Raw genomic sequence first — 14,688 nt, forward strand, 5'->3', positions numbered from 1 at the left:
CACTTGCTCCCTTGGGGTGAATATTTCAGTAGAGACTGGAGCCTGTTTTCTGACAGTAGCACTGAAGAATGGGCTGCTCCATGAGTTTGGGCTCACTTTCCCCCTCTACCGAAGTGCACACACAATATCCTTGCCAGCTCCCCAGCAAATGAACCACAAATGCATTGCATCAAAAACAAACACACTCAATCCCACTTGTAAATGATTGTTATTCTTAGACCGTTTATTAGGGCTTGGGTTAATCATGCCACATCCATGCTCCTCCCCTTGGGAAAGCCTTCCAGTTACAAGATGATTAGGGGTTTAGATAGGGTTGACCATGAGAGCCTTTTTCCACGTATGGAGTCAGCTATTATGAGGGGGCATAGCTTTAAATTAAGGGGTGGTAGGTATAGGACAGATGTTAGGGGTAGATTCTTTACTCAGCAAGTCGTGAGTTCATGAAATGCCCTGCCAGTAGCAGTGGTGGATTCTCCCTCTTTATGGGCATTTAAACGGGCATTGGATAGGCATATGGAGGATAGTGGGCTAGTGTAGGTTAGGTGGGCTTGGATCGGCGCAACATCGAGGGCCAAAGGACCTGTACTGCGCTATATTGTTATATGTTCTATGTTCTATCCTGCACCCCAACCCATCTTCCCTTTCTGAACCTCCCAGGAAAGGGTGCTGTCTCTGACCAGCATAGGACCGTGTTTCACATCACTACGTTACCTTGTGGTTAGTGTAAAATGCCATTTTACTATAGGGGTTTAAATGCATAATTGTGGTAAACAGTCAGAAAGAAATTGCCCTGGGATTCCTCAGCATTGCCTCTGGATCCATGAAGTCTGATTGCAAATGTTTAGACACATGCAGAGCATTATCTTACTCATTACCAGCATCTCCCCCTCCCTACTTCAGCTCCTTCATGTTGAACAGAAGTTGTCGAGGTTTCCGAATGTAATCTGGAACTTCAGTTTCCATTATCACGACTAAACAAACTAATCAAACCCGAAAGGGCATAGGTGCTGGGAAGGTCAGTGGCAGGTGGTGAGGGAACCAACAAAGGGGAAAACCAGACTTAACCTCCTCCCTCCCAATCTACTTGTGATAACCGCATCTGTCCTTGACAGTATTGTTATGATTGAACACTGCATTGATCTTGTGATAATCTTCACATTGAGGATGCCCTCCGTTGTGTTATTTGGCACCTCCACAATTTTAATTTCAAACACATGTAACAGTTAACATTGAGCATCTATAAGGGATTGTGGACCATTAACAGCAGAACTGTACTCCAGCATAATCCGTAACCTCATGGCCCAGCATATCCCCCAGGTGAAAGTGAGGACTGCAGATGCTGGAGATTAGAGTCAAGAGTGCTGAAAAAGCACAGCAGGGCAGGCAGCATCCGAAGAGCAGGAGGATCAGGAATCAGGAATGCCCTGATGAAGGGCTTTTGCCCGAAACATCGATTTTCCTGCTTCTCAGCAAATCCCTCATTCAAGCCAAGGGATCAGCCCCAACTCAGTGAAGTGTGAAGGAGGACGTGTCAAGAGCAGCATCAGGCATATCTAAACATGAGTATCCTGATGACTTAGAGGTGCCAGTGTTGGACTGGCGTGGACAAAGTTAAAAATCTCACATCAGTTTATAGTCCAACAGGTTTATTTGGAAGCACTAACTTTCAAAACGCTGTCTCTTCATCAGGTGGCATCAGCAGCAGAATTGTGCTCCAGCATAATCCATAACTTCATGGCCCAGCATATAGTCACCTGTTGGACTGTAACCTGGTGTTGTGTGTTATTTAACTTTGTCTTGATGAAGGGCTTATGCCCGAAACATCAATTCTCCTGCTCCTCGGATGCTGCCTGACCTGCTGTGCTTTTCCAACACTACACTCTCGACTCTGATCTCCAGCATCTGCAGTCCTCCCCTGCTCCTAAAAATGAGGTGCTAACTTGGTGAAGCTACAATACCGGGCTAAATGATTTCGCCACAAATGGATCAGATGTAAGCTCCACAATCTTGTCACATTCAGTCGTGAGTGGTGGTGGACAATTAAATAATTCACTGGAGGAGGAGGAGGCTCCACAAATATCCTCATCCTCAACAACAGGGAGCCCGGCACATCAGTGCAAAAGATAAGGCAGAAGCGTTTGCAACTGGCCTTCAGCCAGAACTGCCGAGTAGGTGATCCATCTCAGCCTCCTTTAACATTCCAAGCATTGCAGATGTTCACTTCAGTTCATTCAAGAAGCTTGATTCCATCCAGGACCAAGAAGTCCTCTTGACTGGCACGACATTCACAAAAAGAGAAAGGGAGGACTGCAGATGCTGGAGATCAGATTTGAATGTGTGTTGCTGGAAAAGCACAGCAGGTCAGGCAGCATCCAAGGAGTAGGAGAATCAGCATTTTGGGCATAAGCCCTCCATCAGAATACCCACTCCCTACACCATTGATGCTCAGTAGCAGCAATGTGTACCATCTACAAGCTGCACTGCAGAAATTCACCAAGACTCTTTAGACAGCACCTTCCAAACTCTCAATAACTACCATTTAGAAGGACAAGAGCAGCAGAAAGATGGGAATCCCACCAACTGCAAGTTCCCCTCCAAATCACTCACCATCCTTACTTGGAAGTGTATCGCTGTACCTTCAGTGTCACCGGGTCAAAATTCCCTCCCTCCTGGCTTTATGGGTCTACTCAGAGCTCATAGGCTGCAGCTGTTCAAGAAGGCAGCTCACCACCACCTTCTCAGGGCAGCTAGGGACGGGCAATAAATGTGGGTCCAGCCAGCGATGCCCACATGCCATGAATGAATTTTTAAAACGTCACATCCATGCCAGTTAATCACTGGGACTTCCTCTGGAACTGCTTATTCTTCAGTGATAATACCATACCAACTGAAGTCAAGAAACTTGAAACTGTAAATTTATTTGTGCCTTTGTTAATGTTTTACTGCCCATTGAAATTCTCATGGTTTTTACTTTCTTAAAATTAATTGTGGAATTACATCCTGCCATGAATTGAAGTCTGCTGTTGATATCTGAAGAGATATAACCTGCTCCTTTAAAAAGCCCGCATTTCATGGGATTTGAACCCTTCCCTCTCACTAACTCCCCAATGTTTACTTCCGTGGTAACCCCGTCCAAGAGTGTAATAATAGAACTCCATTTTGCTTGTGAATGCATCTTCATGTTTTACGCACACCTACCTCCTTTAGTCATTCCTACGACTGAGACAAGGGGAGAATAGATTTGGTTTGGCTTTGCTTCATATTGCAAACTGCAAAACAGAGTTTGGTGAGAAATGCTTAATAAGCGAGACAGCAAAAGAAAAGGTGCAATCACAGAAAGCACTTGAACACACTGTCTTGCTCGGTTAATGGGTCCGACCTGGCTGCACCCTGTCATGTTGCCTTGGATAAACAGATAGCTGTGCAACCTGCTGTTGCTTGATGGACCATTATTGGCATTTGTGTTCTCATTTTTAAAAGCTTTTCTCACAGGTCAGTCTAGATTGAAAGGGTTTGTCAACAGCAAAGTGTTTCTCTGAATAATCAGACATTGCCTATTGACTAGTCTCGGTGAAATAGCTTTCCACCCTGCATGCTAAATATAATTTTTATTGCCAGTGAATACACATAGATGGCTTGGGAATGTGATCCCCTTTAGGATACCTTTTTGCTGGAGTTTGCATCTGTTTGTTTTCTCTTAAGTAAGAGCTGTCCTGAGATTCTTTCCAATGATCAGCAAATGCCTCCTGGTTAGAAACAATCACATTCTGTTCTAGTTGGTGGCTTTAAGACAAATCTGAAGTTTGTCAGAATTTTCCCAGAGCCAATGACTGGGTAGGTATTGCAATAATAATAATGTTTATTGTTGTGCTGCTTCCTTCTCATGGCAGCTTCACATCATTTAATTTATGTTTCCTCTTATTCAGAACAATAGAACCTGAGGCCTTGAAACAGGGGAACATGAGCTCTCTCGGCTTCACCAGCAAGGAGCAACGTAACCTTGGCTTACTGGTGCACCTCATGACCACTAATCCCAAGATCCTTTACTCACCTGTTGGTACAGAAGTGGACAAAGTAATAGAAAAGGTAAGACATCAGCAAAGCATTAACTCCAGGTTAAGGAAGCCTGGAATCTCATACCTTGCACCTATTGTAACTTCTCTCACTTGGCAGAAAGAACTGTTCAAGGCTGTGTACTCGGGTGTAACGTGGACTCTGCTTAGGAACACCGTTCACAATTATTTATGTTTCGGAGCACCACAGAGTTGGTCAGCAGAGAACGAAACCATTCAATCCAATGGCTCTGTGAAAGAGCCATTCAATTAGTCCCACAGACATGCTTTTTCCCTCAAATCTGTGTGATGATTTACCTCTCGAGTATTTCTCTAATTTTCTTTTCTATTGAATCTGCTTTCCCATCCCTTTTAGGCAGTGCATTCCAGTTAGTAACGCTCACCACATAGAATTAGTTCACCCCTCCAGTTATTCTGCCAGAGTTCTTCAGTCTGGTTTATGACCTTGCTACCATCCTGACCAACGTAATTTCTTCACATGATTGTTTTGATGATGAAGCTTTGAGATTGACGTACGCTGTAGACATTGCAGTAATCCAGATGGAGAATGGCATGTGCAAAATTCCAACCTTTCTGCTTTGCTCAGATTTAAAATGCGAATGATATTTTGAATTTGGCCCTGTGATCATTCAAAATCCAGTCTTGCTGCATCACTCATTGTGGACAAACTCCTTAATGATGAGGCCGAGTGGTGACAGAGGGGAAAGAAGGGGAAGCAAACCTCACCCTCTGGACCTCAATGCCTGTCCAGGGGTCAGGCTGCCTAAAGATTCCAAGGGTTGTGAATCGACCGATTCAGTCACATGAAGAGCCAAGTGTGACGCTGATTCAGCATTACTCCTGAAGCGAACTGACGATAACTGCAGCTTTTTAACTGCAGTTTTCAAACCTATTCTGCAAGTAGTATCAGTTTGCTTTTTCGAGGTCACCTACTGGTTAACAATTTCATGGCAGATGTGTGGAACATAATTGGGAAGGCCATCAGTGATTTAGATATTTAAGCACTGCCATTCAGCACTCTGTACATCTGCCTATCCCAAAGACATACAGACACGTGGTAAGTGAAAGCTGTAGAGTTTGGAGGATTACTTCTTGCAGCTGCTGACACTACTTTGCAGTGATAATGGTTGCAATGGTCAGAATGCTGCTTTGTAGAATTATAGAATCCCTACAGTATGGAAGCAGGCCATTCAACCCATCTAGTCCAAACCAGTCTTCCGAAGAGCATACCACCCTGGCCCATCCCATCCCTGTATCCCTGTATCCCTGCGTTTCCATGGACAATCCACTTAATCCACCCTGGACTGTGGGAGGAAACCGGAGCACCCGGAGGAAACCCACACAGACACGAGGAAAATGTGAAAACTCCACGAGGGCAGTCGCCCGAGGCTGGAATTGAACCCGGGTTCCTGGCGTTGAGGCAGCAGCGCTAACCACTGAGCCACCGTACTGCCCTGTAGTGAGGAATGAAAAATGGAGAATGAGAGTGTGTGAACTATCCAGTGCTGAAATGTTAACAGACCTGGACATTTTCATAGTCCTAACGCTCAGAAAGTACAGTGTTAGAGGCAAATATCCTAGAAGCAGTTAAGAAGTAATTGGAGCCCGCAAAAAGGCAGTGGCTTTAGAATGGAGCTGGAAGATTGAACTCAGCTTAACATTTGTTTATGTCTGATTTCAGAGATAGGATGCAATCTAACCTAGCACTGCAGGTCACACTCTCCGAGATGCAGTAATTTGGAAGGAGTGTTAAATCCAAGTCCATCTCACACGCATTTAAAAGATCACATGGCACTATTTCAAGTAAAAGCAGAGAGAAAGTACACTTTTCACTGTAATTCTGTACTTTAGTACATGTGACAGTAAAGCTTTAAATCAAATCCAAGACCTTCTCCCTGGTGGCCTGGTTAACATGTATTAACAATCAACTGGTTAATAATCAACTGTATTTGTAAACTAAACCAGGAACCTGGCAGTTGTCTGATTCCAAAGCAGAGGTTGCTGGAAAAGCTCAGCGGGTCTGGCAGCATCTGTGAAAAGAAATCAGAGTCCACGTCTCAGGTCCGGTAACCTCAGTTCTTCGGAATTAGTGCCTGACTCTGTTTTATTCCTGAAGGAAGGGAGACTGGGGATAGGTAGCAAGCAACTTGTAATGCTTAACAGATTCTTCCTACGAATGGGGCACCTTGATGCAGCAATGCTTTGCCTGGAACTGGAGAAAGTGGTAAAATTAATGTGAAGGTCGCTTTAAGCTGCAGATAATTTAAATTGGGCAGAAAATTATTCTCCATAAATAAACAAAGGCTGCTGAGCATGAAATGCTAATCATAGATGGTGACAGCTGGGATATTGACTAAAAGGTTAAGAGGTAGAGAGTCGAACATGTGGTGCAGGCAAAATGAGCTATGTAGGCCATTGCCATACAAAATGAAAATCGATATCACATAGGCCACTGCTTGTTTTGTTCATTTTGTAATTATTGAACAGTAATAAACTCACTATTTCTATTAATTTTACCTTACAAGTATTGCATTATATTTCAGAAATGGAAAGCAAAACATAAATTAATCTTTTATCAAAAATAACCTATACTTTATATAAAGAAGCACTTGAAATGGATTTAATTTTTGACTTTGCAAACTATTTAATTGAATAGGCATGGATTGTGCAGTGCAAAGCAAAAGTATTATTTCACTTGTAAGATCTTTGTTCAAATCCAACCCAGGCTGACAAAATGGAGAAACCCTGCATGATGGTAACGTTCAATCCCATATCCTTGAATGTTAGCCCACAGAAGAAGGTTGCAGTCAGTGTTAGAGTAGAAGGGGAAATGGCCACTCGCTTTGTGCATGTGTCGGTGCGTGTGTCAGCCTGGGACCAGCATCTCTGACTGGATGCGATGTGTCCCATGATCCAACAGCTGCCTGTGATCAAAGAACTGACTGACACTGTTTGTATGTAATAATCTACATCTTTTCCTCAGTGTCGATCTTTGTTTTTTTTATCTAATATTCTGAAAAAAAAATTCTCACCATGTAGCAATTGCACTCCAGTGCCTTACCCTGACCCTGACAGTGAGCTTGGGAAGGCTGTGTTCCGAAAGGTTCTTCACAGTAAAGTCCAGTTTTGTCCACATGTTATCCACTGATCATGAATGGGGCACTTTAGCCAATTGTTCTTCCTAACCAGGAAGTACTGAGCCTGCAGTACCTTTATTTATTGCCCTGACAAATTCCATTTACCAGATTCGATTGGAGGTTCATCCTGGACCCTCATTCTGTGTGACAAAGCTGTTTTCTGAATAAATTCAGAGCAATCGAAAGGGTACTAAATTGTTCTGAAGCAGAAGTATATTAATAACTGAATAATGTTCTGCTCAGTATGTTTCTTGAATTTGGCAAAAGCATGTAAATTTTGTTCTGTTACATTTTTTCAGTTAAATCTTGCACCTGAACAGAAATTGTCCTCAGTTGTTAATGAAATAATTAACACATCTATCATAAAGGAAATCTCAAATCAGGAAACAGGGGACCCCCCTTACCTTAGGAAAGAGAGTAGAGTCATAAGGATGTACAGCACAGAAACAGACCCATTGATCCAACTCATCCACGTCGATCAGATATTGTAAACCAATCTAATCTCATTTGCCATCATTTGGCCCATATCCCTCTAAACACTTCCGTTCCTGTATGCATCCAGATGCCTTTTAAATGTTGCGAGTGTACCAGCCTCCTCCACTTTCTCTGGCAGTTCATTCCATACGCGCAACACCCTCAGCTTAAAATGTTACCTCTTAGGTCCCTTTCATATCTTTCCCCTCTCACCCTAAACTTATGCCCTCTAGTTCTGGTGGCAGATGAAGTATAATGTGGATAAATGTCCACTTTGGTAGCAAAAACAGGCAGGCAGATTATTAGCTGAATTGTGATAAATAGGAAAAGGGGAAGGTGTGATCAGACTTGGGTCCTTGTGACCAGTAATTGGCAGCCTGCATGCTTATTTTAAATAAGGCAAATGGTATGTTGGCCTTCATTGTGAGAGAATGCGAGTAGAGGAGCAGGGACATATGTGTTGAGGATTATCGTGGAGGAGTTGTTGTCACTTATCTTACTGATTACGGTCTGTGGGTCAGCAAGTTAAGGATCCTTTGCGGAGCGGAGAGCAGAGTCTGAGGTCTCAGAATTTGGAGATGAGTTTAGTTGGAATTAGTGTTGAAGGTGGAGCTAAAGTCAATAAATAGGAGTCTAGTGCCTTTGTTATCCAGATGTTCCAGAGATGAGTACAGGGCAAGGGTGATAGCATCTGCCATGGCCCTGTTGCAATGGTAGCTGAATTGTAGTGGATCAAGGGAGGTTGGAGTTGATGTGCGCCATTATGGTAGCTGGTTGTGGTTATTGGAATTCAGATATCTCTGCAGGGATTTCCTCAGGATATTGCCCTACACCCAGCCATCTTCAATTGCTTCATCAGTGATGCCTTTCACCTTCATAAGGTCAGAAGTGGTGCTGATAATTGCACAATGTTCAGCACCATTCATGACTCTTGAGATACTCACGAGTCTATGTTCAAGTACAGCAAGACCTGAACAATATCCAGGTTTGGCCTGACAAGCGACAAGTAGCATTTGTACCACACAAGTGCCAGGTACTGATTGACTCCAACAAGATAGAGAATTGAAGCATCACCCTTTGACAGTCAATGGCATTAACCATCACGAAATCCCCTACTATTAACATCCTGAGGATTGCCATTGATCAGAAGATTAACTGGACTAACTGTATAAATATTGTGACTACACAATCAGGTCAGAGGCTAGAAGCAGCAAGAAACTCACCTCCTGTCTCACCAAAACGTGTCCATGACCTATACTGCACAAGTCAGTAGTATGATAGAATCCTCACCACTTGCCTGGATGGGTGCAGCTCCAACAACACTCAGGAAACTAGCCATCGCCCACATCAAAGCGGCCCACTTGCCTTCATTCCTGATGAAGGATTTCTGCCCGAAACATAGATTTTCCTGCTCCTCGGATGCTGCCTGACCTGCTGTGCTTTTCCAGCACCACTCTGATCTAAACTCTGGTTTCCAGCATCTGCAGTCCTCACTTCTGCCCACTTGACTAACATCACATCCACAAGCATCCAGTCCTTCTACCGCTCATGTTCAGTAACAATAGTGTGTACCAGCTACAGATGCACTGCAGAAATTCACCAAATATCCTCAGAAAGCATCTTTCAAACCCATGACCCTTTGCATCTTAAAGGACATGGGGATAGCACCAAGCCACTCCTCATCCTGACTTCAACATATATTGCTGTTCCTTCTGTGTCGCAGAGTCAAGACCTGTGAACGTCCTCCCTAATGGGGTTATGCGTCTACCTACAGCAGGTGGACTGTGGCGATTCAAGAAGGTAGCTCACCAGCACCACCTCAAGGGCATCAACTGCTTGTGGTTGTACAGAATCAGCTGCATTATTATTGTACCTTGTGTCTCTGAAATTCCCAGGAATGTTTGTACAGAAGGAGCTCCATGATGGTCTTCAATGTTCGTTTGAACAGGCAGGAGCAGCATTGTTTCACTGTTCTGTGTGAAGGACTGAAGACTTTCACAAGACACTGAAGTGTCAGTTTTGATAATGTACTCCAGTTCTGGAGAGGTTTTTGAATCCGGAGCCTTCTAATTGGAAATTGTGCACTATCCAAACTGCTTCGCAATGACTTTTTCTATTCTGTGCTAAAAATGTGTCTTAATGCAAGGCCATTGAGCTAGGTAGCAGTATTATATTTTCTTCTATCCCAAAGATACAAATATTGAGTATAGGAGTTGGGAGGTCATGTTGTGGCTGTACAGGATATTGGTTAGGTCACTTTTGGAAAATTACATGCAATTTTGGTCTCATTTTTATTGGAAGGATGTTGTGAAACTTGAAAGGGTTCAGAAAAGATTTTCAAGGATGTTGCCAGGGTTGGAGCGTTTGAGCTATAGGGAGAGGCAGAACAGGCTGGGGCTGTTTTCCCTGGAGTGTCAGAGGCTGAGGGGTGACCTTATAGAGGTTTACAAATTTATGAGGGGCATTGATAGGATAAATAGAGGTCTTTTCCCTTGGGTGGGGGAGTCCTGAATTAGAGGGCACAGGTTTATGGTGAGAGGAGCAAGATATAAAAGAGACCTCAGGGGCAACCTTTTCACACAGAGGGTGGTACGTGTGTGGAATGAGCTCCAGAGGAAGTGGTGGGGCTGGTACAATTGGAACATTTAAAAGGCAACTGGATGGGTATATGAATAGGAAGGGTTTGGAGGGATATGGGCAAAGTGCTGGAAAATGGGACTAGATTAGGTTGGGATATCTGGTCGGCATGGACGAGTTGGACCGAAGGGTCTGTTTCCGTGCTGTACATCTCTATGACTCTAAGTTGAGAGGCAATAAATGCTGACCCAGCCAGCAATACCCATATCCCATGGGTGAATATATTTCTCAAAATTTCAATGAAAGGAAAACTTTTTACTGCATTGGAAACAAGTGCTGATTAGTTGACAAGTCAATTCTGAATGGTTGAGGCATTGCCAGGAAGAATTTGCCAGAGAACAGTTACTTTATTCAAGTTGCCACAGTGCTCGGACACGCTCTCTCTGCGTGTAGAGGAACAGGGCCCTGGCATATGATTACTCTGGAAAAGGGGGGGGGGAAGAGATGCTGTTACCTCTGGTCCTGTAGGCCTGAATAGTTTTAATGCAGATTTGTGCCCAGGTGTACACAAAAGAAATAGTAAGTCCAATATGAATTACTGTGCTGTCCAGTTACACAAAACAGCTTTCAGCAGTTTTCAAAATAGGAGCAGAGTTTGTAGAATTTGAAACACACCAGCTTTGCATCATCTTTGATTCATTTGGCAACTCCTGTTCCAGAGGAATGTGTTTTGTATTATGAGGGCATTTCAATGGATTCAGGTGGTCCTGTCTGCTCATATGCATAGGAGCACACAGAGACTATGCTCACTAGGCTGTTGGTGCACAGTATGTAATGTGTTTCTGGAAGCTGCAGTGTTCGCTCTTTGAAGCCTTGTCTCCAATTATGCTGTTCACTGCCTGTCGTTCTGATTTATAACATCTGGCAGTCTTCATCCTTCCCTATTAGCCACCCAGACAATGACATACTGCAGCTCCAATCTCAAAAATTACATCGGTTCACTGAGAGAACATTCCTGGACTTACTCCTAAAAGGCTTGGCGGGGGGGGTTGGGGGGAACAAATCCCTACAAAGTGTTTCCACTGTAGCACTAAGCAGTAATCATGAACAGAATTCCTCAACCAAAAGGACTGTGGTTGCTGGAATTCAGAAACAAGAACAGAAATTGTCAGAAAAGCTCAACAAATCTGGCAGCATTTGTGGAGAGAAATAAGATGTAACATTTCGGGTCCAGTGGCCCATACCTCAATCATGTTCTTGCTTTGTACTCAATGTGGTGCTGGAGACCACGTAGTCTCTCTTGCATTCGGTAGCCTACAGTCAAGAGTGCGGTGCTGAAAAAGCACAACAGGTCAGCCAGCATCTGAGGAGCAGGAAAATCGGCGTTTCAGGCAAAAGCCCTTCATCAGGAATGAGACTAGGAGCCTCGGGGTGGAGAGATAAATCGAACATGGGTGGGGCTGGGGGGAAGGTAGCTGAGTGTGCGATAGGTGGATGAAGGTGGGGGTAAAGGTGATAGGTCGGAGGGGAAGGTGGAGCGAATAAATTCGGTAGCCTACATCAATCCCATTGGAAATTTCACACCTTCACATCATTTTGTCAAAGTTGAAGAGAAGTGTGTGAAAGGATTTCCAGTAATGTGCCATTTTTCCGTATCAGTGACCTTAGGCCATCCCACATCATACTCCTCAATGATGTACAGTAGCGCCTCGACATACGAACAACCCCGTTCACGAACAAATCGGTTTACGAACAGGATTGTATGTAAAATCTTGCTTCAATGTACGTACGAAATTCAAGGTACAAACGCAAAGAGCCTGTGTGCGACCATGTGGTTTCACTGTTCTGCTTTGCTACGCACTTGTTGAACGCAAAAGCTCTCTGGCCCCATGTGATCTCATTCAGTTCACCTTTGGCACGTGCGCTGTGAACAGCGTGCATTGCTACGTCCAAGCATTCTTATGCTATCCGAACAATGGGAAAAATTGATTCAGTTCGCGAACTTTTCGGTTCGCGACCTGGGTCCCGGAACGGATTAAGTTTGTAAGTCGAGGCACTACTGTATTACTGAAGGTATTAATATAGGAATGCTAGAATTATTAAAATAGTTTGAGTTTGCCCAGAATTATGCATAGGACATTGTCAGAGACTAGAATCAATAAGCCAGCCTGTTCATTAATCTGATTCTAGGTGACGCAATCATGTTTTTTCACAGATTTGTATAACCTTTATGTTATCATTTGAATTTTTAAAAAATCGATCTGTTTGGCTGTGTTGTGACGCAGAGTCGAGAGTGTGGTGCTGGAAAAGCACCACAGGTCAGGCATCATCTGAGGATCAGGAGAGTCGACGTTTCAGGCAAAAGCCCTTCATCAGCTGTGTTATGACACATCTCCCGAGGAGGTGGGATTTGACCCAGGATCTTCTGATCCAGAGTTAGTGGCCACGCGGTCCTCACCATCCAACAGAGGGAATTTCAACATTGCAGGCTACTCCCTGAAATTTCAATTCTGTTTGCTATCTGAAATGTTATTTTGTGCTGTAGCAAAAACCATTACCCCTGCTTTCCTGAGGGAGTGGGTTTTAATGACATGAATAACAAAATAAGGCCTTTCATTTTATGTATCTGTCAGTGACGTTGATTGGCAGCAGAGGGAGAGATGGAATCACTGTGTACCACAAAGCAGCAGAGAGATGGGTCAGTTCATATTCACTGAAGAGAGTTGAGTGTGTGATTACATTTAGTGTTTCATAGGCTGAGTCCTTGTTTCTCGGAGAAAATGAGAACTGCAGATGCTGGAGGGTCAGAGTTGATAAAGTGTGGCGATGTGGCTGTAGTGATGGGGTTGTTTCAGGATGTGATTGATGGCGACTCTGAGTCCTTGTTTCACCAACTCCTGTGTATAAAATGGAGAAGTAAATGCATCAGTTGTGTAGTGGAGGTTGTTTTCCCTTCCAGTATGTTGATGGTACACTTGAGATACTTGACAGGTTTAAAATGCAGGATGTGTTGGACGTCAAGTGGGTGAAATTAGGAGGAAAATGAGCAAGCTGTTTCTGCAAACATTAGTATTCGCTTCATAAAAATTCCATAAAAAGGTACACATTGAGAGCAGTATGTTGTTTAAAAATATACTGCAGTATGTTGCAGAATGGGTACAATTGCAGTATTTAAAAGACACTTTGATAAGTACATGATTAGGAAATGTTTGAGGGATATGGACCAGGAACAGGCAGGTGGGACTAATTTCATTTGAGATTATGTTTGACGTGGACTGGTTGGACCGAAGGGTCTGTTTCTGTGCTGTATGACTCTATGACTCTCCTCTGTCGCTCTGTGTTTTTCTCTTTCTCTTTGTGTGTGTGTGTCTCTCTCTCTCCGTGTCTCTCTCTCTCCCTATCCCGATCTCTGTCTGTCTGTCTGTGTGTCTCTCTCTCTGTCTCACTCTCACTCACTCACACACACACACACACACACACTCACTTCTCTTCCTCTCCCCCCCCCCCCCATTGTTACTTTGCTCGCTTCTGGTCTGTTCTTTGTCTCAAATATTTCTTTTCTCCTGATTTTTCCCACCCCTGAAGGATCTTCTACAAGTCTTTGCTTCATTCAGCGTTGTTTTGCTTTCATGTCACGGGTATAATGAGCCTGATACATAGTGATCACATTTGCACATGAGCATTGTTTTATTCCAACCTGGTCCTCGACTTGGTCAGCACAATACTGGAGCTCTTCAGACTAGAAACAGCAGTAACCTGGCCTTAAAAGCCTGCAGATCGGTTTGATGTGAAGAGTATCTATGCCAGCTGCATGTACAGCGCAAACCTGCCTCTGTTTGTGATCAGCCTGCTCTCACTCACTGCCTCACTCCACTCTCTGACCTCCTCACCCTGGCCACCCATCTCACTTGACTCACATTACCACACCCCAATTATGGTGAGGGATTGGAACAGGGAAGGTGGGAAGCATGAAGGAGAGTTGAGGAGGAACGTATGAGAGAAAAAGACAGAGAATGGTAGGCTCAGTAACAGAAAAGGCAAGTGGGAGTGTGAAGGAGGGAAGGGCCAGGTGGGAGGGTCAGGAAGGGAAAAGGTGGGTGGGAGGGAAGGGGGCGGGTGGGAGGGTGAGGGTGGGAAGGGGCAGGTGGGAGGGTGAGGGAGGGAAGGGGCGAATGGGAGGGTGAGGGAGGGAAGGGGGTGAATGGGAGGGTCAGGGAGGGAAGGAGCAGGTGGAAGGGTCAGAGAGGGAAGGGGGCGGGTGAGGGAGGGAGGGGGCAGGTGCGAGGGTGAGTGAGGGAAAAGGCAGGTGGGAGGGTCAGGGTGTGAAGGGGGCAGGTGAGAGGGTCAGGGTGGGAAGGGGGCAGGTGGGAGGGTCAGGGTGGGAAGGGCCCGTGTGGGAGGGTCAGGGTGGGAAGGGCCCGTGTGGG

At 44.5% G+C, this 14,688-nt stretch overlaps 1 protein-coding gene across 4 annotated transcripts in view; it reads left to right on the plus strand.

The window, feature by feature from the left end:
- The window catches only part of abca2 (ATP-binding cassette, sub-family A (ABC1), member 2), a 548,786-nt gene that overhangs the window by 288,140 nt on the left and 245,958 nt on the right, over positions 1-14,688 (plus strand). For all 4 annotated transcript variants that reach the window (XM_072566424.1, XM_072566423.1, XM_072566425.1 and 1 more), the window contains exon 10: positions 3,927-4,086. In XM_072566424.1, the coding sequence (XP_072422525.1) occupies positions 3,927-4,086 (160 nt within the window). The remainder of the gene's footprint in view (positions 1-3,926; positions 4,087-14,688) is intronic.

The sequence above is a fragment of the Chiloscyllium punctatum genome, chromosome 49 (genome assembly GCF_047496795.1).
Source record: "Chiloscyllium punctatum isolate Juve2018m chromosome 49, sChiPun1.3, whole genome shotgun sequence".
Lineage (NCBI taxonomy): Eukaryota > Metazoa > Chordata > Chondrichthyes > Orectolobiformes > Hemiscylliidae > Chiloscyllium > Chiloscyllium punctatum.